Source organism: Diadema antillarum, unplaced genomic scaffold (genome assembly GCF_040938485.1).
Source record: "Diadema antillarum isolate AM-2024a unplaced genomic scaffold, OU_Dant_1.0 seq00000929_RagTag, whole genome shotgun sequence".
NCBI lineage: Eukaryota > Metazoa > Echinodermata > Echinoidea > Diadematoida > Diadematidae > Diadema > Diadema antillarum.
The window spans coordinates 18,744-46,738 of record NW_027271780.1 but is presented as its reverse complement, the minus strand read 5'-3'; the positions used below and the strand labels follow the sequence as shown (position 1 = coordinate 46,738).

At 37.5% G+C, this 27,995-nt stretch overlaps 1 protein-coding gene across 1 annotated transcript in view; it reads left to right on the top strand.

Annotated features, from left to right (window-relative positions):
- The window catches only part of LOC139741432 (phospholipid phosphatase 1-like), a 66,224-nt gene extending 58,120 nt beyond the window's left edge, over positions 1 to 8,104 (top strand). The window contains exons 4-6 of the mRNA XM_071652013.1: positions 3,982 to 4,039; positions 6,496 to 6,678; positions 7,831 to 8,104. Of these exons, the coding sequence (XP_071508114.1) occupies positions 3,982 to 4,039; positions 6,496 to 6,678; positions 7,831 to 8,046 (457 nt within the window). The 3' untranslated portion in view covers positions 8,047 to 8,104. The remainder of the gene's footprint in view (positions 1 to 3,981; positions 4,040 to 6,495; positions 6,679 to 7,830) is intronic.
- Positions 8,105 to 27,995: the final 19,891 nt, after the last annotated feature.

The window sequence follows — 27,995 nt, the reverse complement described above, 5'->3', positions numbered from 1 at the left end:
AATGCCACAGGAAAGAAAGGCTTTGATGTTTCCTCTATTCTTTCAGATAAACTGTCTTTTCAAGTTTGCCGCAATTACAGACCTCCCTGCTTGATGCAGCTAACCCTGATAGTCTGTTGCTAGGCAACAATTTGAAATGGCCTGCCTCCTTGCTCCCACTCAATCCAAGGATGAAGGGATTTTCAGATTTTGCCAGTACAAGGTTTCTTCCTTCAGCTTATCTGGGATGGAGTTCACACTTCAAAGAACTTATTTGCTATCACATTTTTTAAACCACACTTGGAAACTCTGAGTCAGTAATAGAATGCTTACAGGCAGGAATGAGTGTCTTCAACAACCGCTATCCCCATAAAAAAAAAAAAACATTCCACACGTCAGCTGTACGTGTCACAAACACCATGGTCTGCCGGTCAAACGTGCAACTCGTGATTCGCTTCCATGCATGAGTATGTAAGCACAGGCATACTCCATGGCGGAGTGAATACAATGGCAAGCTAGCCACCAGGTAATTAGAGGTCAAACTACATTCAGGTGGTTACATTATTTGGGCAAAACTGAAATTGGGAAAACAAAAACACAGGAAACATTCCGAGACCATGATTGGTCCGAAGTAATTTGAGAAATATGGTGCAAATCTGCATTCTGACCTCCAGTTGATTACTTGAGTAGCATACTAGCAAGATCATGTTTGTGAATACATTTACAAGTGAGATTTTTTTTTTTATTTGTCAAGTGTGAAATGCTTTGTGGTGTGGATATCTTATTAAAGAAAAAAAAGATAGTTTGTGCCAATAACAGGGCGAGTGAATCTGTAAATCGGTGTTGCTGATGATGTTGCTGAGGAGAAAAAAATGATCCCCCAAATTTCTCAGTGTGTACTGTAAAGCAAGATACTGTCCCAGCATGAAACTTTTGTGAATTGGAGCTGACAGCCTTTTTTGAGGTATAAAATTTTCACACATATACATATAGCGCAGACACAAACTTCTGCGTGCATTTTAATTTTGTGAATCTTGGCTCTCACAATGACATCATCCAGTCTTCCTAATAATTGCAGTACCTGGTAGATGGGGGGGGGGGGGGGGGTGGAGAAGGAAGGGGGAGGGGATTGAATTCACACTACATATACTTATACTTGATCGTTATATTGACACTGTCACAATGTGCAATTTTTATGCCTATCATACAACGATTGAGTCTGAGAACAAATGTGAGATACTTTTTGAGTATTCACAGGCTCAGTGAAACGATGAAATCAGCTCGCCAAAAGCTTTTGACCTCACTGCCTAATTTGCATAAAGTAAACAACGTGTTTACGCAAAACCGCTGGAACCATGGCTCTCACGCAGTTCGCGAAATTAAAATGCATGCGATCATTTTTCGTTTTTACTGTACTCGGTCATCTGTGGATGATTATTAAGTATACCAGCAGACATGCGCTTTAAGGCTGGTGCCATAGAAGTGATGCCCCAGCCAAAGTTAACTATATTGAAATGCCTTGGAGGGTAAAATTGAACTAGCAGAAAAGTAGGAGTTCCTCTAAAATCATTGCCATCACTATCATCACGTTCAACATTATCTCCAATTTATGTAATTTGCATACTTGTCACCAATATTACTATTTGATGAAAATGCATCTGATTTCAGTATTCCATGTGCCTTGATATTTTTTACTCAGATTTCCTCGAAACTTTTACGGTTCTGTTTGTTTGATGAGTGTATTTGCATATTTAAAGGTAAAATTGTACACTCACTCTATAACATAATAATGGTAACCCACATTACAAAACATTGCCAAAAAAAAAAAGCTTTTGGAGAGAACATACATTAATTGTGATAAAGAAGTCAGTAGATCATTCTTTAAAGGGTTGACTCATAAGGCAAGTACGTCACAACACCCCGCTCTATGCAATAATGTGGTAATAAGATTTAACACTCATTGTATCAGTCACATTTCATTACTGACGGATTCCAAGAAAGTTAAAATGAGATTATTGAAGGAACCGTTAGGATTACCTGAAGTTGAAGCCACCCAGTAGCAGAGCTGAGCTTGGGTCTTTGGTGTTCTGATAGTGAATGCTGTTCTCAGACAGATTCTGAAGAGGTTGAGTGAGCTTACAAAAAGAGGGGTTTGTGAGGTTATGAAAATAGAAATTATGATTAATCTCAAATTTGTAGTCATTGCTGTACTCTAAATCATGACTTCATACAAAGTTTACACGATAAGTCATCATTTCAAGGAACATTGGTTGAAGAAGCAAAGCTTTAAGACACCCACAAATGCATGGTAAAAAAGGGTGTGAGAGAAAGAGAGAAGGGGTGTAGAGTTTATATACTCAGTCACCGTAAAGCAATGGATAAAATTGAAGCACTCTACAGAAAAGTACCAGTTATATGTTTGAGAGACAAAACTTGTTAAACAAATGAACTATATCTCCACAATTTTCTTTTTCTTTTTATGGATGATGAAAAATGCAGCAGAGCAGATTATGGCTTTCTAGAGGTGTTGACACATCACAAAACTGAAGTCATGGATTCCAAAATGTGACTCCCATTGTGGGTCAAAATTGGTCAGGCCTTTCATTCAATTTCACCCCATTCATAATGCATCGCTCTTTAACCTCCCCACCACAGGGGCATTCAAATTCAAGTGTATGCACCCCATTATCGCCCCACACTAAGTCTTTTTCGGATCACCTGCAGCGTCATATTTTCATTTATCTGGTGGATTTGCCATTCATTGCATACCTCATGCCAGAATAAGTTTTTCCACCCCTTTGTCACCTTCAAGTATTATTCCTTCTTTTGATTAACACAGAAGATTATTCAAGTCACTTGAAGGATTCGGGGCATTGAGAAATTCACTTTACAATGAATTGGTTTTAGGACATGGTGCGGTTAATGCAATGCCATTGTACTCCATTGTGTATGTTATGACTGCAGTTATAGTGGAGAATGCATTTATTGATCGTTAAATAATTGATTCTTGAGAAATATGGTTCATATCTCGTCTGTCACAACTTCGTAGCAGCTCTCTGTGTTGAGAGGCATGGCCTAGATGGGGGACTGATAATTGTATTGGAAAGTCAATGCTCTGTGAATGATTAAACGGTAGCAGTTGATGGGAGTTTTGCGTTGAAGGGCTTGTGATGTGCATCTGTGGCGAATGATCAATATGGATTGATTCTCACATGGAAAAGCATGGCATTCTACAGTAATAACTCTTTCATTTCTTGACAGTGCTTATTGACTTATCATGCATTGTATAATAGTGGTTGTTTATTCATCTCAAGTATATCTAAAGCTGTTTATGATTGATTGGCTGATAAATTCTATTTCATCGTTCATTCATCTATTCATTCTTTCCTGTTCTCATTCATTCAGTAACACTAATCATCCATCCATTCATTCACTCATCGCCCTTTGATTAGTTCATTCATGAATAGGAGATATAAATTATTGTAATGGGCTGGTTGTGATACAGAGTACAGCTTCTCAGGAAACCAGTATGTATTTTCATTGTCATCGCTATCATTAATGGGTGAGGAAAAAAAAATGATATGACGTTGTGTAATGGAGCAGTGTCAGATGGAGATATTAAGTAACGTTCAGTGACATGAGAAATGTCTGGCTACTGTTTGTTGAAGAAACAATGCTGAAGGAGTTTGATGAGTCTTTCTTGGTTCTCTAGAGATTCATCAGCAGGGCTGTCTAGTCTACTTGAGGGAGCATCTATGATTGTATCTAACTTGTCAGTTTATTTAGGTTGTATTTGGTAGGCCACAGCAGAGGTATCATGTGGTTTTACTTGTATCTAGCAAGTTGTGATTTGAAGTTATTTCAGCCCCTTCTCTGTTAACATCATCTTTTCTCTCTCCATCCCACCCCATAAAAAACAACAAAGAAATGATGATTATTCTTACACAGAAGTAATTGATAATAAATCTCTCTGTATTTCTTTCTTCTTATTATTTTCTTCAGATTATCGTTTCCGTCTGGACACTCTTCATCAGCATTCTATGTCTTTACGTACTGGATGGTAAGTCTTTCCTGACTTCATCAAAAGCAAAATGTGGCTTGGATGTACAATGATCTGCCCTGCATTGTATATAAGAATAAAATATAAAGGCCTCAAGTGAAAGTCTACTCCATGTTACAGCTTCCCTGTAATAAATATCGTGAAACTAAAATCGAGTACATTGCTTTTTGAAAATTCTATTCAAATCAACCAAGAAATAATGAGAGTTAGAGAAGATTTCACATGGTTTCCAAGAACAGTGAGTGACATCAGTAGCAGCCAGCTATGTAAATGACATATAAGGTGATAATGTCATGGCCTCAAAGCCCTTCCACCTGCTTCCTTCATTATTACTCAGTAGATTTCCTTGTTGAGATGAATTTAAGACAGAGTTCTGGAGTTGTAATGATAGAGCAATATGGAATTTATTTGGAGGGATAACAGATTCTTAATATTGAGAGTCTTCTGTATTTGTATCTTTTATCTGTGTCCAAACCAATGGGTGCTTTAAGAGGCGATGACATCAATACCTTGATAATTAATTTGCAAATGTGATGGTGACGGAAGGCACTGTTTTATAAAAAACATGTTCAAGTTTGACATTTCATGACTTTCTTATCTGAAATTCAATCAAATTGATTAAACTGTTACTATTATGTTTATTTTATTTAACCTGTTGAGGACAAGCTGATTTTGTTATAACACAAGTCTCCTATAGACACCTGCCCGAGTATACTCAGGTCTAGTCTTCAGTGGGTTAACTTCTCTTATTAAAAGCAAAGTGAAAATGGAATTGAGCTTCCCTTTAATGAGACTGCAGTTGTTCATGTCAATACTGCTGTGAAGAATGATTACTCCCGTGATAGTCTCGGAAGTTGTTTTTTTTTTTTCTTCTTCTAAATTTCCACATATGCAGTTGCAAGGTCATAGCAAATAGAATTTTTGGAGCTGTAATCCAATGAAGTGAGATTCAATTTTGTACCTGTGAAATTTGGCGTACTGTGTTGAAAGGGAAGCGATTTAAGGGGAATGTTTCCACAACCAGGAGAGCTACCCAATGTGAAGTGCCTTTATTTTCCCAAGCTGTCCTCCTATTCCACCAAACTGCTCTGTTCAGAAACATGGTATGAGGAGTAAGAGAATGCATGTTATTTCATTCAAATTGTCCATGATTATAATCAATAGAAATATTACAAATTACAAGTGAATTTACATGTTTACTAAATGGGCCTCAAAATGTATGCATTCTGATTGGCTGATCGCCATGTAAGGGTATTTTTGTTAACTAATAAAGTGCTCTCATTTCATTTACATTATATTTTTTCCCCATCTTGCCTCTGGTACAATTGAACCAGACATTTGTAGAGTTCTTCTAGGAAATATGTGAATGTCAATTCATCAATAGGTCCCCCCCCCCCCATGATATTTTTAAACTAGATTAGCTGCATGACTCAATGTTAACTATTACATGATGGGAAAATACATTTTATTGAACCACTTTCCTACTTACTTACTGATTAACTTTGGAAAGAAAAACAAACAAACAAACACTCAGATGTGCCTTGTGGATTGGAACTGTTCCAAAGACAACTCTTGTATTCAATTCTCACTCATCCACTCAAGCCTGTACGTCACATGTATACCCTGAAATCCCTCTTAACTTTTTAAACGTTAATGCAGCTTCCAGACACGTTAAGATAAACTGAATGTTGCGACAATGCCAACTTCATGAGCTTTTTTTCTGAGCTAGGTTCCTATACTGTTTTGCAAGACAACCTCATTCCTGCATGAGGATTGTATTTCACAGATCAGCGTGGTAGACAGTATTCTTTATTTGATTGGCTCTCAATTATTTCTAATGTTGGTAACATATATTTGTTGGTTTTGATTTGCTTTTAAAACAAAATGTGGTGAAGTATATACCATTCAACACAAAGCGAGATTAATATTTGTATCATTTTTTTTCCCCCATAGTATTTCAAATTGTGTGGCACACTAGATACAACACATTAAAGGTATTGTTTACCATTGAGAACAGTGATAAAACAAAGAAACTATTTGAGTTATCACATTCGATGCATATATGTAGGTCAGTTGTATCATAAATCATCCTACCGTATAAAAATTTCATAATAAAGCCTAAAACATACGGAGATATCACTGTTTTTTCAATAATCCATAACTGTCGCCGGTTTATTCTAGAAACATTTTAATTATATTGTTCACATTTTGTATATCTAACAGTACTTAACATTAATTATACTGATTAACATTTTAACATTGGTTGTTTCTATCCCTAACTCACATTTTAAAACTATTTTGAAGCATGAAAGCTGTGTTTCTGTTTGATCTGCAAATGGTAAATAATGCCGTGAAATGTATTCACACAGAATAACAAACAGTCCCAAACACAAAACAGTTTTCAAGACATCCGAGTCTGAAAAATACCTTCTTTTTTCTTTTCCTGTGGATATTAGATCTACATGCAGGCACGGATGATCCCCGAGGTGTTTGGTGACACATTGCTCAGACCCTTCCTACAGATGGTGGGCTTCTTGATGGCCATGTTGGTCAGTCTGTCCAGGGTCTCGGACTACAAGCACCACTGGAGTGATGTCTTGGCCGGTAGCCTGCTGGGGCTGGCGGTTGCATGGCTGGTGGTAGGTCTCCTGCACCAGAGTCCTGGTGCACTCTCAATTTTCTCCCTGCCCCCCCAGAAGAGAAACCCCACCCCAATGTTTGAAGAAGTAGGCAACTGACAGCAACGAGTTTTATTAACCCATTGAGGATGGGCTGATTTTGCTACAATATGCATTTCCCATAGACACTGGCCCGAGTATACTTAGGACTCATCTTCAATGGATTAAATTTTGAGGAGGAGTTTAGGCACAGATCAATTCTTATTTAGAATGACAGTAGATCATGTAATATACGTAGCATGGTAGAAACACTTTAACATGACCATCATTGTTTGTTTGCAATGTATCAATACTCTACGTATGTAGATTTCTGACACTTAAGTATGGATAGCTTTCTTACATTTTAATCAATTGTACTGGTAGGTGGTGTTTCCCAGAAGTTAATATGAAACGGATTAAACAAGAAAGAAATAAGTCCATTTTATAGCACTGGTTTTCAAGAAATTAAGGTTCTTTATGTAGGCCTTGATGTTTATGTTTTAATTGTTTGTGTGCTTGTTTTCATGACACCGTGTTTTCATACATTTAAAATCTAAGATAGACTGTTTATCGCATAAATTATATTACTCGTTTTCACTGAATTTGCTTCTTAGATTATCATACATTGGTATACCTTTGCTGGTTGATATCTAAATGCAGCAACCAGAGCCATGGATGAGCGTGTAAATTACCCCTTTTTCCGTAAATGGGGAATGAAACCCAAAATATGTTGATTAAGTAAATGCAGAATTTTAAAAGAACACATTTAGTGAATTTTGAGGAAAACTGGACATACAATTGAATATTATGAATGTTTATAGTTTTGGTACTGCCATTGCTAGATAGCAATTTGTGATGTCCTTGTAGGACAGCAATATAAAGACAATATAAAGAGAATTCGACATATTTGTATTTTTCTAGCATAAGAAAAGAGCACATGACTTACATGTACCTCTTTCAGATGGCTGAGGGAATCATATAACCCTCAACATTTTTACTTTCTAAAAAAAAAAGGTAATTTTGTTGAATTCTCCTAATATTTGGGTTTCATTCCTTTCCCATCCTTTCCATCACTCTTCCATCAACCTCATCTCTTCTCAACCTCCTCTCCCCAACGTTTTCTTGTCCCTTCAGGCCGTCTATGTCAGCGATCTCTTCCGGAACCCCGTCAGCAGCCAGGGGCGCCTGGAGCGGGGTGAGACGCTGGCCCTCTACGGGTCCGGCTCGGCCATGAGCTTCCAGAGCAGCAGCGACGGCAAGGACCAGTCCTCCAAATCAGGTAGCCACGCCCAGGTCGTGAAGGCAAAGGAGCAGACAGACACCATAATCACCTCACCAGCTCTGGCATGACTCAGAGTTTGATTTAACTTCTTCTTACACTAGCACATGTGTTAAAAGGCAGTTTTGTTTTGAGCTAATTTATTTGTTTTTTAGCTCACCTGAGCCAAAGGCTCAAGTGAGCTATTGCGATCGCCCTTCGTCCGGCGTCCGTCGTGCGTCGTGCGTCGTGCGTCGTGCGTCGTGCGTCGTCCGTCGTCCGTCGTGCGTCGTCCGTCGTCCGTCGTGCGTCGTGCGTAAACTTTTTACATTTTCATCTTCTTCTTGAAAACCCCATGACCGATTTTCATCAAACTTGGCAGGTAGCATCCCTAGGGGGTTAGGAACTCAATTTGTTAAAATGGGCACCATGCCCCACCCAGGGGGCCCCCAGGGGGGCCCAAACCCCCCAAAATTAAGGAATCTGTAAAAATCTTCTTCTCTAGAACCAGAAGTGATAGAGCTAAGTTAATACTATGACTTAGTACATTGATGACTGTAGTTTCAAGTTTGTTCATGGCAGAATCAGGGGTGCCCCCCTTGGGACCCAGGGGAGGGGGGGTGGGGAAGGGTTCTAATGGGGCCTAAATTGTACATTTTCATCTTCTTCTTGAGAACTCCATGACCCATTTTCACCAAACTTGGCAGGTAGCATCCCTAGGGGGTTAGGAACTCCATTTGTTAAAATGGGCACCATGACCCACCCAGGGGGCCCCCAGGGGGCCCAAACCCCCCAAAATTAAGGAATCCGCAAAAATCTTCTTCTCTAGAACCAGAAGTGATAGAGCTAGGTTAATACTATGAGTTAGCACATTGATGACTGTAGTTTCAAGTTTGTTCATGGCAGAATCAGGGGTGCCCCCCTTGGGACCCAGGGGGGGGGGGTGAGGAGGGGTCCTAATGGGGCCTAAATTGTACATTTTTATCTTCTTCTTGAGAACCCCATGACCCATTTTCACCAAACTTGGCAGGTAGCATCCCTAGGGGGTTAGGATCTCAATTTGTTAAAATGGGCACCATGCCCCGCCCAGGGGGCCCCCAGGGGGCCCAAACCCCCCAAATGAAGGAATCTTTAAAAATCTTCTCTAGAATCAGAAGTTATAGAGCTGAGATAATACTATGAGTGAGTACATTAATGACTGTAGTTTCAAGTTTGTTCATAGGAGATCCAGGGGTGCCCCTCTTGGGGGTAGGGGGGGGGGGGGGGTGGTTGGAAGGGTCCAAATGGGGGCCTGAATTGTACATTTTCATCTTCTTCCTGAAAACCTCATGATGGATTTTTGTCAAACTTGGCAGGTAGCATCCCTAGGTGGTCAGGATCTCAATTTATCAAACTGGGCACCATGCCCCACCCAGAGGGCCCCAGGGGGCCCCAATTCCCCCAAATTAAGGAATCTTGAAAAAATTGGGCCCTTATTGTACATTTTCATCTTCCACTTGAGAATGCCTCGTCAAATTTTGGTAGAGCTGTGAATAATTTAGATTAGTGACTGCGTGAAAGGTGAACTTGCGATACTCAGGTGAGCGCTAGACCCGCGGGTCTCTTGTTTTAATCATTATTTTGTGGCACCATTTTGTGCACATACACCTCAACTGAGCTGAGAGAGATTGTTTCAGAACAGGAAAGACATCATGTCAGATCCCATGGGGGCGTTTTGATAATGGAATAGTGTGTATCCATAGTGAAACTGATTTATAAGTGTTCAGACCTTTTTCCCGTTTTTGGACGTTGATTGTATTGTGGCTGTAAGTCCATATATGACCTCCGTTTGGGTGGACTTGCAAGGGTAAAGGCAGGCGAAAAAAAAAAAATCACAAGATTATTGTTGCTACAAAATCCTTACATGAATGTACCGTAGTCATGGATGCATTTCCAAACCCAGCCCTTGGAATACAAGCAAAGTATTACATGTGGGTGCTACACAGCACTCCAGTGTCTTTACCTTGTGAGCTGTTCTACTCTTTATTTCTATTATGTTTCCTTTGCATTGTCCATCATCATATTTGCACATACCGTACAAAGTTCTGGTCTTGTGAAAATGTCATAAAATAACTACATTAAACATGTCTCTAGATCAATAACTACCTATCTGTGTGCAATCCCTACTAGCATCATTATCAACTTTGTGGGTTGTGACTGTTTGGGTGCGATTGGGGTTTACTTATCTCCATTGCCTTACCACATTTACTCTTTAATAAACTACAACCTTTGATGATCTTCATTAATGCAGTCCTTTCTCTTATCTTCTTTTGTCTCTTAATCTACTTTCCCACTCCAATTCTCTTGTCTCTCCATCTTATGATCTTCTATCTCTCTCTCGCTCTCTCTCTCTCTCGTTCTTTCGTTCTTTCTCTCTTTCTATGATAAAGCTTCAGTGTAGCACTTCTATTTTCTTCTATTTCATTCGAGCTGTCTTCATTGGAGCTTTGATTTTTTTCGTTAATTTCATTTTGAGCTTAGATTTCTAAAATCCTCTCTTCTTGCTTTCAAGAATCATATCTGGTCCCTGTTGTCATTATATGCTTTGATAATTTTTGTGTACTCAGTTTTCTTTATGTCCCGGGCCTCACTGTTTTGTTATGTTCACGCCATGAACAAATATTCTGTGAAACACAGCTAATAAAGTGTAAGGCATTGATGCACTGTGTCTTACAGCCTGCATGTCTTTGAATTGTCAGTAACACTTGAGTTCTTTATTCAAACATTTCGATGTGTTTGGTGTTTTTTTTTTGGGGGGGGGTGGGGGGATTACAAAAAATGTGAAATGTGTCAACTTGTGAATCGTAAAATTTGTGTTGATTACCATTCAGTCCTCAGATGCGCTGATTTTCTTTCTACTCATTTTCAAGCCGTCACTTATCTACACTTTGTGGAATCTAAGGGCACATTTCCCCATTTTGTTACCCTCCGTATACTGCGTTTCAACTGTAAAACTGATTGCTATGATTTTCAACTCATGTGTTTGGTTGTCTCCTCACAGCTCTTTATTCACTGTATTGTCAGTATTTAAGTAAAACGAGAAATGAATGTGATGTTATTATTGGTCAGTGCAGACGTTATTCACAATTGATATGCAACTCAGAATTGCATGCATTTGAAAATTGTACATATCTAAATGTGTTTAATTTGCTTACCTTGCACAGTTGTCTGTACAGTGCCAACTTAGTTTACAAGAATTTTGACTTAAAGGAAGGGAGGAGAATGTATATTTGCATTGTTTTTGTTTTGAAATACTGTGAATTCAGTATAAATGTACAAAATATGTTTTCAAAGCACTAGTATGCAACAAATCCAGTCAACACGAAGTAAGGTATATATAGTGTTTGCTGTGGGTGTTAATAGTTGTATGTTTGTATTAGTTTTTATCATTATCAACAAAGTAAATTTAAACTCTATTTATGAATTTATTTATGCCAGAATGAATTACATATTTACATGTGAGATGCTTGTAGTAATGAGCACACTGATATTGCTGAGTGCAAAAAGATCTAGGATAGCCTCTGTGGAAAGAAAGGTGAAAGTCCCACAGACAATGCCAAATTTGCCCTTTTTCCACAATGATGTATACAAGGGTATGCACACAGTAGAAATATGTTGATATTGGGTGGTACAGGATTTTATTGCTGTAGTCCCAACTCGAGCATTTTTATGATATGATTTCTTTGTATATGTTGTACTGACCTTTGTGTTTTGTGGTCATCTCAGTGAAATATGTGTGGAATTTGCTTTATATTCTAAAGCAGTTATGTAGGTACTCATGTGGGTATTTTTTTTTCTCAATGCTTATGTAAGTGATATTTAAAACTGGTGATTGGCTGGGTCTAATCTTTCTGTAACTTAGTCAAGTGGCACCATTTGTGCATCCCCATTTTTCTAATACCAAACCAAAGATAGCTAAGTATATGCACAAGAGTGCCTAGAATTTTATCAGGAACTTCCTAGATGGTGCTTACCTATTGCATGACTGTGGACTCGCTTGAAAAAAAAAATTGTGTTGGTGTATATAAGAGAAAGGCATATTGGCAACAGTAACCTTAAAAAAAATGTATTTGTCTGTGTAAAATCCTTTCAAAGGATGGTGAATTGCACTGATATTAAATTAATTTTGCAACTAACACCTGCATGATTATGTTTTTTTTTTTACTTATTTTGGTCTGATTATAGAATTTAAATTGTAAAATTATTGGATACTGGGAGAGCTTATTGGAACTTACTATGACCCCAAAACTCGAGGCATGGATATGTTTTTAATGTCTGTGTTACTCCAAGCTTCGCTTATGTGCATCATGTGATTTGCAACCATATTTGGCATGAGTAACAACACCCCCCCCCCCCCCACACACACACACACACACATGCACACATAAACTATTACACGTATACACAAAAGAAGGCAGAAAATAAAACAGTCTGTTTTATTTATTTTACCCCATATGTGCAGCAAAAGAGACATTGACATCAATGCATCCACTACATAACCCTGCATAAAGTGTGGGAGTAGTCACCCATAATCAGAGATCTAATTCATGAAAGTGATAAAAAAGAATATAAATTGTAAATGATTCATGCCCATATTTATCCCCACAAATTCATGCAAAAAAATTACAGAGATAAATGGTATTAATGAGAAATGCAATCTAGTGTCTTCGAGGATATTATTTTGCTGTGTTCAACCCAAAATCACATTGAAGTTGCATGGCAAGAAGCTGTAAACCATGACTCAATCACTTTTCTTGTCACTCTCTCTCTTATTGTCATTAATAACCAAGAAACCAGGCCACCATTAATCACTGAATATTGCCACAATAACATTCACTTCCATTTTGCACAGTAGAGGTAACAAGTCTTAACATGGATGAGATTTTTTCCCCCTTTGAGACATAATACCACACCAAGACACTGCACCCCACTGTGTACTTTCTTACAATATGAGGGTATTAAACCAGAGCAGAAGTAAGACCACTCACATATTAGCGAGAGGTACCATGTATATAAGTTTGTACAGAAATACTCTCAGATGTGAACTTACAAGCAAGTGAATTTCACTAGCATTGCAGAGACTCCAACCCAAAGTACCTTCTGATCTGGAGATTCTCCCGCCTGAAACCCCTAGCAAACGGGAGACTCAAAGTTGATGTGTGCGAAGCGCGAAATTCCCAGGGTTCTAGATGCGCTCTGGTGCTATCTTATAAGGCTTTTTTTTCAACATACGATAGAAATATGTAAGAAATCCTTTCCAACGGGAGACAAAGAGCCAGGGCGGGAGAAATTAAATCTCAAACGGGAGAACGGGAGATTTTGCAAAAATGGGTTTTCGGCGGGAGATCTCCCGTCGAAAACGGGAGAGTTGGAGTCTCTGGCATTGGCCTAACTCAACAACAACAACAGCAACAACAACCAAAAAAAAAAATAATCATGCAAAAGTTTCCATTTTGACAGTAAGTTTGAAAGATTCGTCAGCACAGATAACCCTTTCAGGCTTTGTGTACTGTGAGCCTTCATTGGCACAGAAAATCCCACAGCATTAACTACACACTGTCCAAAGTCCCTGCCACACAAAGGGTTAACAATGTGTGTACATGATCATTTTTTTTTTTTGCTTTGTTTGTATGTTTGTTTGTTTGTTTTTTAATGTGTTTTGTTTGTTTGATGTTTGCACATATGTGTGAATCCCTGCTTGATAATTGCTATGGAATGATATTTACTTTGCAGTTTCATTTTTCTTTCTGTACCTGTGCTGCTTCTGCTTCAGATTTACAGCATACTTGCCAGCATCTATTTTGCTTTATCTTCATTTGTTGCTTGAATGTTTGTAAGCTTACAGCAACAACGCACTCGTGCTCCAAATCCAAATGTCTTGCCATTGCCCAGACATTTAATACAACATTTGCTACATGAATGATAATGACTGACTCACTGCAGTTACTAGCTACTCTAAATCCAATCTGGACTCCCGATCTTATAAAACTATCATAAAACTTTGTGAGGGATTTTAACTTGCAATTAATTGCAATTGCGATCAATTCATATCAGTGAGTGGTATTGATTCTGTAACACTTACCCAAAAAGTGGACCTTATTTTGGTATCCTGATATTAAGATTGTAAATTCCCAGTGGCCTTGAAATGACTTTTAGGGTGAAGAGTCATATTTCCTCTTTCTTATGATGCCCTATTCATAATTTTGATGTCTATCAAACAAATAAAAAATTACCTTTTCTGGTATATCGCCATGAATTATTTTGGGAGTTATGGTTATATTTTCAGTTATTAAACAGCAAGGAAATGTATCAATGCAATTCAGTAATGTGCATCTTTTCTTTATCTTTGAAGCATAACTACCATGCCTCATTGGTATTAAAACTCCATCTCCCCCTTCATGATTTAAAAAAGAAAAGAAAAAAAAAGAAAAAAAAAAGAAAGTACAAAATGCCAAAGATTCTTGTTCTTAAATTCATTCCTCATCACAAAGACATGTAAGGAGAAACATGAGGACCACTAAGATATCCAGCTTTTTCCTTTCATCCTTTAAGATCTTAAAATGGAACTTGACTCTGTCTGTATTTGCGCGCTGACAGTAACATACGTCGCCCTTCACAATATTGGATGATTTGCCTTTCTGAGATATCAGGTCGCCCAGTGCGACAAACAACTGCATCAGTCAGGAATAGTTTTAATGTTACCAATACTCACAAGCTGGATGAGTGAATGGGAAGGACGAGGTAGCGTGATATGGGGGTATCCATGGCGACGGAGGTTGGTTTCCTTTGTGAGCCCCACCAATTTGCAAGAAGACAAGAGTTTAATTGGGAAGGGGGGAAGAGTGGTGATGGAAATGGTGGTAGGAATACATCATGACATCATGGGGTACATAGCTGGAGCTGTCATATCAGGAAGTCACTGAGTGATTTCTCTATTCTCCCTCTACACCGTGACATTTCGGCAAGGAACATAATACCCACGTGGTAGGGAGTAGATAAGAGACAGTACAGTCGTTCCCGTGCAACTGGGATCCATCAATATTTGAACCAAACCTTGTTGATAATGATAACGGTTGTTGTCATTTCAAATATTTCGCGATGGATGGGGGAAAATCAAAAATTTGTTTTGCCAAGGCAGTTCCAAAGTTCATATCTGTTGGTTAAATCTTATTGTGTATCAAAGTTTGCAGAAGTAAATCTAAATGATTCAAGACCAAGTACTCTATTGGAGATGTGTGATCTGTGAAAGAGTTCATCGCGTAGGCATCCCAGTTTATAGTGCACTGAGGAGTGTAAACATAAGTCGATGCTTTGTACCAGCTTTGCTATCTCGATACCCATCACAGATGCTGTCCTGCTAAAGAGGAGGCAACTGTGCAATTCCTTCACTTATGTTCTCCTGTTGTCAAGCAAGCAGACCATAACTGATATCCACTTACACTTATAGCTTACTAGGAGCAGTAGGAGGAGTATACTGTTATCCAAACTGAACCGCGGTGTAGACGCAAGACTGAAGAAGAGTTATGATGAAGTCTTTCATCACAAGTGTTTAATTCTGGTTCCCTGGGAGCGTAATCTATACTTACACCGACACACACAATGCTTTTCTGACTCTCTCTCTCCTTGACTGTCACTTCATGTTCTCAAAGAACTTTTCATAAAGAAAGAAAGTGAAAGTTCAGTGTATATTATGATTATGCTTTCTAACAATGGAGCCAAAATGAGTAATTCAAAACCACTTTTTAGGTTCATAATGCAAAAAGACAAAACAAAAGATTGAAAGTTAATATTATTATGTTAAAGATACCAAATTTATACCCAGCAATACCAGAGGTATACAGACCCACCTAAGGTCTGTCATACACACCCATGTCTCAGCTTTAAGAAACTGGATAGTATTTTCTACTTTCAGCCAAAGGGAAACAACTATTGCTGGGAATTTGAAGGGAAACAAACAGTCATGTGTCTTGTGCGTGCCGTCACCAACACAGACAGCTTACTTAGTCATATATAGGCCACAATGCTGAGACCCTTGACAATGACTTATCATAGGCTTTACTTTCTCCTCTAGCTATCAGTGACAAATACTCATGGCAGCCGTTTTGTGCGTGCAATTTCCTGTTTGATGAGAGCAAACGCTCACTTCAATCTCTCCCAAAGAACATAGAACTTCTGAGCACTGCTGACTTGTCATGGATTAGGTATTGCCACTCAAGACTGTTCAGTACCTAGTTTGTTACTCCTTGTAGACTCCCCTCCCCCTCCTCCCCCTCTTCTGTACCTCTGCCTTCCAACCCGCACATTTCTTTTTTTTTAACAAATCTGATAGGAAAATGTAGTTCAAAAGCTGACGGCACGAATATGAAAGGGCACACCACATGATGATAGGACATGTGTGCTCTGTAGCCTGTCTGTTATTTCAAGGTGAAAAAAATCTAGTCTGTCTGTTCTCATCAAGCCCCACATCTCAATCAATGTTCATCAGTTTCTGAAACTTCTTGTCTACCCCCTTCCAAGTCCCCTGCCCCCCCCCCCTTACCTTATGCTCTAGTCCTTGAAAAGCCAGCCATTTTAAAGGGATGGTATAGCTGAGAAGGAGATCCAGATTTCACATTTTTGCAAGATAATTAGAAACCACATACAAAACATAAAAGAGCATACAATTCCAATTCAAATTGGCTGAGATATAAAAAAAACAAAACAAAGTAAAGCAAAGTAGTCCTAAGAAAAGGTGGGTCCCACCTTTTATTAGGAGTTCTTTATTTTTGGATATCTCAGCCCTTTCAAAACCAATTTTCATCAAATAAACTTTGAATGTTTTAGAATTGCATGCTCTCTCATATTTCATATGAGGTTCTCATTATTTCACACAAAAAAGTTGGAAACCTGAAGCCTCATCTCAACCAAAATTATCTCTTTAAGCTCCAGCAACCTGCCAATTTCTTGTTTCTGTCCCCTCTGTCATAAGATGGCGCTGTATGCTTGTCTACAATTTTCACTATCTAAATCACTGCATTTTAAATTTTTTTCTTGAAGCATGTATGTCTTTTGATTTTCCTTCTACCGGATTTCTTTCGAGTTGTTTTCTTCTTCCTCCTTCCCGTAGCTTCCCTTCTAACATTAAGAAAAAAATAATGAAACAAAGAATGGAGAAAATTTGGCCTGTGTTTTAGAGCTTGTTTTGTGATGCATCCCCTCTGCTTTCTCTTTGCATTTTGCCTTTTATCCAGGAAATGGCGTCGCAGCCAAGAATTCCCGCTCAAATGGTAGGACAGAGCTGCAGCGTGGAGCGTATCAAGCTGTATAAAGCTTAGAGCTATCCTCAAGAAGTTTGAGATCATCCCTACGTGTGAAGAGAAATGAACATACGGGGGCGTACATATACTAATAGAGTGCATAGACATACTAGTGTGTATGTGTGCATGCATACATGTATGTATGTATGTATGTACGTGAATGTTTGTGTGAATGTATGCATGATTGAATTAAGGTATGTATGTATGTATGTATGTATGTATGCATGACATAGTCTAGTTATTTGATGCACATCATGAATATGCATGAAGGGCTGAATTTGTGGCAAAGTGGATGCATTAACATGTGACAGTTGCCGTGTCAGTATTGTCGAGGTCAGGTTTTGGGTGGGTCACCAATAGTTATCACTTTCTTTCTGTGAGGGCTGCCTTGCTTAATTTGAATTAGTTCAAACTTGAAATCAGAGTTTTTGTAGTGTCACAGCCTCATCAAACAGACATTACATCCATTTCTTGAAAGTCTTGTGAGAGACTTTTTGCTCATTACACAGACTTAATGAGAAACTTCATGAAATGGATATGAAAGTCTCATATAGCTACGAGTGACTTTGGCCATTCTGAGATTTATGTAAAGACTTTTATGTGATGACTTCATGAAACAGACCCATGGAGTCAAAACTTTGACAGTGTGAATGTACTTTTCATACAAGCTTTTTCTGTTTTTGTTTTTGTTTTTAATTCCTTCCTGTCTGTATCTCTCTTGGCAGAGTATAACTAATTTCCATTGTATTCAGTATATAATCATCTGTATTAAAAAAAAAAGAGAGAAAAAGATGTAAGAAATGATATTGCTGAGTGTTGTTTTTTTTCCACATGAATGTCTTATTGCAGCGGTACAAAGAATCATATATGTTTGAAATCCAGCCTCAGTTATACTTTCCCACAGATGATGTAGTATCTCAGACAAACTCACTGTAAAGCACAGTTTTCATAAATGAATGTTGATGTGGGATATTTCTCCTCTGTATTACGATGAATGCAGTTTTTGCAAATGGTTGTACGTCAGTGACCCGTTACATATTGAGCAACTATTTCAAAGTTGCAATTTAGTTTTCAGTTTTTCAACTTTATAAATACTGGCAGCAGATTGGTTGGTATCTGGCTGTTGCCATGGTAACCCATATTACTGCAGTCGACAATAATTGGACTCTGGTGATGAAACATGTCCTAGGACAGTTTGATTACGTAACTGTCATCTGATATCTGAATGACTGATGTCCACCGCTATGATTTTAGTCATGGTTTATATCAAAACATGATGATATGGTGGTGGCAACTCTAAATGCACATTTTCACCAATTTGTATCAAAGGTTTGAAAGATTAATTTCCTTGAAGTGACAGAAAACATGTTGAGCCATAGTATCAATAATATCACATGTTTGTACCTTAGCACACAGTGTCTCCTTTAATGTTATTCGGAATGAGAATGACCCGTCATCTAAAGATCAAAAGTTTTATACCATCCTACGCTGCTTTTGCTCTTTCTTTAAACAAGGTTGGAGTATAATCAATATTTTGATCATCTTCTTGGAAACTAGAAAAAGGAAGTTTCCAGATATCCCTATTTTCTCCTTTCTTTCTTTCTTTCTTTCTTTCTTTCTTTCTTTCTTTCTTTTTTTGTGAAAAAGCAGATGATCAGTGAAGTCAAAGTTGAATTCTGGAATCAGAATGCTGCCTCTTGTTTACGTCATGGAAATTGAGAATTCTTTTATTTAAGTACATACTGTCCATGTGTTTGATGCGCTAATTGCAAGCATTATATCTTGCAGTTTGATTTATGCAGAAATGGAATAGTGCTGCCGGTAGTGGCTGTATGCTGTTGTGTGCTTTGTAAAGCAGGGAGATTATTAGGGAGAGATTGACTTCCATGGTGAAAAATTACAATTAGTGTATGGATACTGCCATTCAAAGCAATAAATGACACAGTATAGTCCTAATTCTGACTAGTATCAAAAGTGGCAACATTGTTATGAGTTTTGATTGCAACATATTGCTTTTTAATTGCTGATAAGTGATAGCTAAATTTACTGCGCTATGTATGTCCTTGTACATTGCATGATCACATTTTATCCAAAGGTAATTGGTACAGCATGCTAGATGCAAGCAAACTTCTCATTGGCAATGTATGAGTCCCTTTCAATTCTTGATTAGGTTTCAAACCTTGTATTGAAGAGTGTAAACCCTCTTAGCTGTCAATGCTGTGGAGAGTCACTTAATTAGGCATTTGATAATAAAGGGATGGTATTGTTTTGGTTTAGATGGTGCTTCAGGTTTCCAACTTTTTTTGCGAGATAATGAGAAACCTCTTGTGAAATATTAAAGAGCATACAATTCTAAGAGGAGTTCAAAGTTTATTTGGTGAAAATCAGTTTTGATATGGCTGAGATATCTGAAAGCAAAGAAGTCCTAATAAAAGGTGTGTGTCACCTTTTATTATTAGGACCACTTTGTTTTACTTTGGTTTTAGATGTCTTGGCTATTTCAAAACTAATTTTCATGAAATAAACTTTGAATTCTTTATAGAATTGTACGCTCTGTAATATTTCGTAAGTGTTTCAATTTATCTCTCAAAAAGTTAAAATCTGAATCCCCCATCTCAACCGAAACCATACCATTCCTTTAATGTTTGTGCACTATGATAAGTCCATGTTATCTTCTTCTTTATCTTTAATATCACAGAGATGAATGTGTGTATTTGTGTAGCTGGAGCCCCAATCTGACAACTCATCTTCCAATGGATATAGCAAGTAGCGGTACCCCATCAAAGGGGCTGTTATACCACTACTGGTATACCGCTACTAAATGATGCGATCATCTATGTCATCTATCTACTCGTTCACACTTTTATAGTCATTAAATGGAAATTAGCCACTTCCACAAGAGATTCTGAAAGCCCAATAGAATTTGGGCATGCGACTCGCCCTGTACCCATCAGCAATGGGCTAACAACACAAGTGGAAATCAAATGAGTGTACCATATGATTTGATACCATGGTACCATATTTTAAGTAGTGGAACAATGTTAATACAGTGCTACCATTTAAATAGTATAACAATAATAGTACAGTGCTACCATTTAAAATAATGTAACAATTTCAATACAGTTGTGCTCTTGTAAATAGAGGAACAATTTTAGATTTGTTCTATTCCTAACAGTGGTGCCACTTAAAATAGTGGTCAAATTCTGAATTCATTGGTACCATTTCAAATAATTTCGTATCTGTGGGACATGCCTTTGCAATGAGTGTTGTGTGTGTGTATGTGTCTGTCTTCCTGTCTGTCCTGTGGGTTCTTCAAAACTTGGCTCTGCTACAAGAACAGTGTGTGTCCATTACTGATAACACCTGATTTTACATGTAATCGATATGAAAACTTTAACCTAAAAAAGGAAAAAAATAGTAGTACCGAAAGGGGAAAAAACAGGTAAATTGGATGCGTTGATAGTCGCCTGATGGGCAAAACAGATGGTTGACAGATGTGATGGTTGCATTGAACAATATACGATTGCCAGTTTTCCTGACATAATATGAAACTGTGCGCTGACATCATGTGTAAAGGTCTAGCAGTGGTAATGGCTAAACAACACTAGTCAAGCTATTGTGGCTCTATCCAATATCTATATCTTTTGTGCTTCCACTTATTAATAAGAGTGATAATATATTTTTGGCCATGGAACATGTGATTCTGTGCCAAATTTGTAAGTGTTCTTTGCTAGTCCTCTGTGTGGGAACTGTCTGAACTAATTTACATCTGATCAACTTAGATAAATTCTCTACTGGTCAGTCGAAAACCATTGCTTCTGTATAATGTATAGATAGATATTCTTGTATACATATCCATCCATCCTCTTTCGCCTGCTGGTTGCAGAATGATAGTCTGGTATCATAATTTGTGAGAAATTCTGTAGTCATGGCGGTTTTTTTTTAATTCTACGATTATAAAGCTGGCCATTGGTCTTCATTCGATTGAAATATCTCTATAAGCAATACGAGTCCTGGGTTGACTATGCAGTAGCATGAAATGCGGTAGATATGAAAAAGCAAAGGGGGCATTTGTACCATGCAAGTATAGATGGCTGTGTTTATCTATCACTCAAGAACTGTGAGTGATGAGAATCCAAATAGCAATAAATCTGAAACCATTTTTCAGTTTTTGTTTGGATTTCATTGTAGCAACTCACAAGATATGCTTCAATATGTTGCACATGATTGCTTGAGATGGTTTGCAGTTATATTCAACGTGGACTAGTATATTTGTTAAATGATCGTGATCAAGTCAAGAGCATTACTTTCAATCCTTTCTGTGCCATAGACTTTGGACAGTGTGTACAATGCTATGGGATTTTCTGTGCCAACCAGCACTTAATAGCCCACAAATAATTGAGAGAAAAAAGTTGTTGTTGTTTTTTTTTTCCACCGCAGCTCCTGGTATTAAGTAGAAGACATATAAAGAAATTTGTACATTTGTATTTCAAAATACTTCGTGACTGCATGTGTCTATGAACTGATATGAACTGATAAGATGTGAGTCTAATAAAGGTTGTAAAAAGACAAGTATTACTAATTGTGATGCCATTGTAATATAGTCTGAATTGTGATATCAAAATTTCTCAGTTGAAAATGTGTATTATATTTCTATGTATTGTTTCTATAAAAGGGACCAATAAACACATGCCTATTTAAAACATAAATACTGGCGACTGTGTCAATTTGAATGTGTTTGACCATCCATTTTACTTTCTGACAGATGACACATTGATCACAATCACTGAAGATGACTTAGGTTTTCTTCCACTGATTATAAACATGTACAGTGCGTAGTCCCGGTAGTGTAGAGGGCGCTGTTGATGATACTTCTGATCACTGTTAGCATTGATACGAAGATTACTGAAGTCAAGCTGTCATCAAGAGTAAAGTGCGTAGGTGTTGCTAAGTAACGTTGCCTTCGTTGTCTTCTCTGCGCATCGCGCAGTCTGTAGTAATGCCAGGGTGCGTGCATAATAATGTGCTTGTTATTTTGACATCACAAAAGAAGTTTGCTGAAGCTGTCATCCCCCTCAGCCGAATCATGAGCCGAACTGTGATATCCGACCACTGACTACAGTGAATCGGACTTCTTCAGACTCGGGGAAGTGGGCCACAGCGTAAGCGCTAAAGAGGAGTCGATAGCGTAGGTCTCTATAGGAAACCTGCGCCGTGCGCCCGCGTACGCATTTGACTAAAGCACGGGGACCATGCACCTTTAACGCAAAGTTACATTGATACTCTAAAGTCCTTTATTGTTTTTTTTTTTTCTTACCAATATGCTGTACCTTCTATTAAAGGACAAGTTCACCTTCATAAACATAAGGATTGAGAGAATGTAGCAATATTAGTAGAACACATCATTGAAAGTTTGAGGAAAATCAGACAATCCGTTCAAAAGTTATGAATTTTTGAAGTTTTTGTGCAGTACCCGCTGGATGAGAAGACTACTGCAGTGTATGAATAACTTAGATGTCACATGCGTACAACAATATAAGGAAAATATAAAGAGAATTTCACAAAATTCCATCTTTTGAAAAAAGTACACATTCCCCTGACTCGTTACCGATAAATGTTATGGGTAATATCATTCCCCCTGCCTTTAGAAAGAGGCAAGTCAATTGCTCTTTTATTATGCGAAAAAAGTGAAAATATGTGGAATTTTCTTTTATATTTTCTTTATACTGTTGTACGCATATGACTCACAAGCTGTAGTAGTCTCCTCATCCAGCGGTTCCAACACAAAAATTTAAAAAATTCATAACTTTTGCATCGATTGTCCAATTTTCCTCAAACTTTCACTGATGTGTTCTACTAATATTGTTGCATTTTCTCAATCCTTATATTTATGAAGGTGAACTTGTACTTTAAATACATGTCCTTTGAAAACAAAGGTCTAGGAGGAAATCTACTTCTTTTTTTTCTTCTAAAGTATAGCTCTCTGCTTCTGGGTATGCATATTACATTTAACATATTTTCTGTAAATCTACACCCATGATACACAGTATGTGTATATGAATATAATATATATATATATATATATATATATATATATATATATATATATATATATATACACGTATAAAAGCGTCCATAGGGTGAATATATTGTACGTCTGAAAACAAGGTATCTTAAAGTGAATTCGTTCCAAAGGGGGATTTTTTATTCCCTTACGGTATTGACAATGTTTTTCAATGCCTTATCATTGATCTGGGGCCTCAGGAATACTCCATAGTAAGGCACAGATGGCATAGTGTGTGTAGATTGAGGATTGTACCATCAATACAATTTAGGGGAAATTGGCAGAGATGTAAAAAAAAATGGGTATATACATTGGATGTGCATAGAAAACGGGTTATTCGGGGAATTTAGGTATATCTGATTTTTCTCCAAAAAAGTTGTATTTTCTCATTAACATAGAGAATTTGGTGGTATAAGATGCATTTTGTGTTCTTGGTAGTTCAATGCTGCATTGAGCCCATATTAATGCATAATTTTTCAAGAAGGGCAATATTTGAATTTTTTCTGAATATTTTCATGCTTTTTAGCAAAATTCCTCCAAACTATCATGTATTCCACATTTCCCCTTATGGCTGGAAATAGCATTATATATATATGTATATATATATATAGTGTGTGTGTGTGTGTGTATGTGTGTGTGTGTGTGTGTGTGTGTGTGTAGGACTGGATGAATTTACTTTCATGCACCAAATCAGAATTTCATGTGTTTACCTACCATAAAATTCTACACCTTTATTAACTTAAAATAAATTTTTTTAGGTGAAGTTAGCATTTTGTGTATCTGATCATAAGGCTTCAAACTACTGAACACTGTCAACATTTCTTCTCTTCTCTCAACTTCAACCGAAAATATGAGAGAATTATAAGATATGTTGTCAAATGGATGTTATCCCAGTCAAGTAATAAACTGCCTATTGATAATAGTCTCCTCCACTTACAGTACAAAAAAAAAGTGTGCTTTATGTACACACCCAATTACATGAATACTGTATCTACTTCATTTAATTCAAGTACTATTTAAAATTTGATGAGAACATTGTTGATATATACCATAATGATTCAATTTGTGCAAGTACAGAAACAAAACAAGCTGAAACTGAAACTGAAATATACACCAAACACACACACACACACACACACACACACACCAATGCACTCATAAATTATATAGTATGACTCAGTAGAAGCTATATTGTCTGTTTTGCCCTCCATGGTGAAATATTGAAAATACACACGGATGAAATTATTTGTGTGTGTGTGTGATTGTACTTTCTGTTAAAAATATGACACAATTACAAGATATTGTATCATCCAGAGGAAGTTATCCCAGCCAGGCGCGCCGGAAGCAGTTTTGGATTGGGGGGGCAAACATTGGAGGGGGCTCAAGATTAGATCATGCATATGTCACACAATATACACATACACACACACACGTGCGCGCACACACATCTATTATATATATATATATATATATATAAAGTGGCGTACGGTGGGTCGAAACCACAGAACTCTTAGTTCTGTGGTCGAAACATGGGGGGAACCATAAAGTAATTTTGACGGTCTGTATGCTTGTGCGTGTGTGCGTGAGCAATAATGGGACTACAATACATTACGGAATGTGATACATTCAACAACGCAGTCATAGAGGAACATTGTAAGTTTTCTTTACATGGATTATGGAATGACGGGGTGAAATGATCGACAAATTATATACTGTCAGCAACATACGGTGAATGGCATAACAATAAAATGCGAGCGAGCGAAGCGAGCGAGCTTGAAAATTTTGATATTCTACAGTTCCAAAACTGGAGTTTTAATTGTAGCTATTTCGCTTTGAAATAAATGGGGGCGCATCGGGCGCAACTGCTGGCAATTATTGGCAGCAACATTAGGAGAATGGCATAACGATTCAATGCGAGCGAGCGAAGCGAGCAAGCTTGAAAATTTTGACATTCTACAGTCCCCAAACTGGCGTTTGTAGCTTTATCTTTCACTTTGGAAATTAATGGGGCGGCGCATCGGGCGCAACTGCTGGCAATTACTGGCAGCAACATTAGGAGAATGGCATAACGATTCAATGCGAGCGAGCAAAGCGAGCGAGCTTGAGAATTTTGACATTTTACAGTCAAAAAACTCCCGTTTGTAGCTATATCTTTCGCTTTGGAAATTAAGGGGGGGCATCGGACGCAACTGCTGGCAATTACTGGCAGCAACATTAGGAGAGTGGCATAACGATTCAATGCGAGCGAGCGAAGCAAGCGAGCTTGAAAATTTTAACATTTTACAGTCCCAAAACTCCCGTTTGTAGCTATATTTATCTTTCGCTTTGGAAATTAAGGGGTGGGGGCATCGGGCGCAACTACTGGCAATTACTGTCAGCAACATTAGGAGAATGGCATAACGATTCAATGGGAGCGAGCGAAGCGAGCGAGCTTGAAAATTTTGACATTCTAGAGTCCAACAACTGCCGTCGTAGCTATGTTTTTCGCTTTAGAAATTAAGGGGGAGGCGCACCGGGCTCAACTGCTGGATGCGAGCGAAGCGAGCGAGCTTAAAAATTTTGACATTTTACAGTCCAAAAGCTGCCGTTTGTAGCCATATTTTTTCCCTTTTATTCATATATATACATATCTATTTTATTTTCTTTGTTTATTCATTTATTTTTATTATCATTATTATTATTATTTTTTTTTTTTTGGGGGGGGGCTTTTTTTTTTTGGGGGGGGGGCAAAAATGCGTTTTGCCCCCCCATCCCCCCCCCCCCCACTTCCGGCGCCTATGATCCCAGTCAATCAACAGAGAAAGTTATCCTAGTCAAGCAAACTGCCTATTGATAATGGTCTCCTCCACTTACAATACGATAGAATGTGCACTCATGTATGCACCTAATTATATCTATTTCTTTGAAGTACTCTTTAAGTGCCATTTAAAATTAGATGTGAACATTGTTGATTTGTCATAATGATTTTATTTGTGCAAGTACAGAAATAAAATAAACTGAAACTCAAATATGCACCCATGAACATACACACACAACACCCACAAACCACACACACACATACCACACACACATTTATAAAGTATGACTCACTAGAAGTTGACATTACTCTTTTGTTACATTACGCTTTTGTTAGCTCCCAACTCCTGAACACCATCTCATCGTTTTTCTTTTCTTCTCCTCTCTTCTCTCTAATCTTCCTCTTCGGGTGCCTCCTTATTCTTGTCCTTTACTCTCGTTTTTTTTTTTTTTTTTGGTTTTTTGGTTTTTTGGTTTTTTGTCCTTTTACATTCCACCTTGTGTTGTCCTTTTTGGTCAAATGACATTTAAAATACTTTAAAGATTTACGTTATTTGTTCTACGCGTGTGTCTTCCGTTCCTTCAGTTAAAAAATTGTTACAAGGCATAATGTTCAGAGGCTGTTGTCCAAGTCAAGTGATTTGCTCATTGATAACGGTCTCCCCCACCTGTACACTTAAAGATTTGTAATTAAATTTATGTATTATTTCACATGATTATACAATGTGTATACTTGTTAATGTGAACTCTTGTTTGTATTTTCATGACTTGTGAAAAATATGTTTGATACTGTTATACTAATTTTCTTTTATATACAAGTGGAGAAATAAAACTTACTGAAATTGAAACATTACTCCATAATACATGTAAAGGCACCATTTAGAGCTTTTATCAACCAATCTTGTAAATAAATTCATTTTCTGACATTTGCTAAATACATCGCAAAGTGTGTTTATTTCAAAGTGACCATAATGTACCGATACATTGTACATACATGTAGTCTATATACAGAAATTACATCAGTAATTACATTGATGACTTCACAGTTGGACAAAAAAATCTTTGAAATCATCGAAAAAAATGTAACATATCATGCAGCTTCAATCATGCTTTTTAAAGCACATCTACAAGCATTTTGCACTGTAGTGTAGTTTGGGCTGTGATTTATTTGTAGGCTATTTTGAGTGTTTTCTTCTTCTTTTAACAGATCACACTTGGCTTTGAATTGGTGATGATGCAAAACTGATAAATGCTTACATAAAAGATATTGCTTGATCAACTTTTATGAAACAAATCAAAAAAAAATCTGTGCTCTGAGCAGTGTTCTTCAAGCTACTGGTAAAGATTTGGGACATTCCCTACATTTCTTCTATTTCCTTGTTCTTTTTCTCTTTTTTTTGTAAAACCTTCAGTTATTCAGCTAGGAGTAACACTTCTAAAGCGATGATCCTTTGGATTTATTTTTCTAAACTACACATCTTATATGGTCTCTGTTTAAGAAAATGAGGTCAAAGAAGGGCATCTACATCCATTTATTTCCTTTTTTGAGGGGGAGGGGGAAGATGTTTCCTCAACCCTATACGAAAACACTTAAAGGGGAAGTCTCCCCAGCATTGTCTAATCATACATTAATGAATTTTCAATTATCAAGTTTTGTCAATTTCCATCTAGGGAGGGCACTGCATGAAATTCAGAAAAACTTTGAAATTCATAACTTTTAAACAGATTGTGCAAATTTAACACTGTACTGCTATATTATTTAAATACATAGCCTGCTACAAGAATGAGTACATCTTTTCATCTGAATGTTCGAGCCATTCTTTCACATATCAAATATTTCATGAAC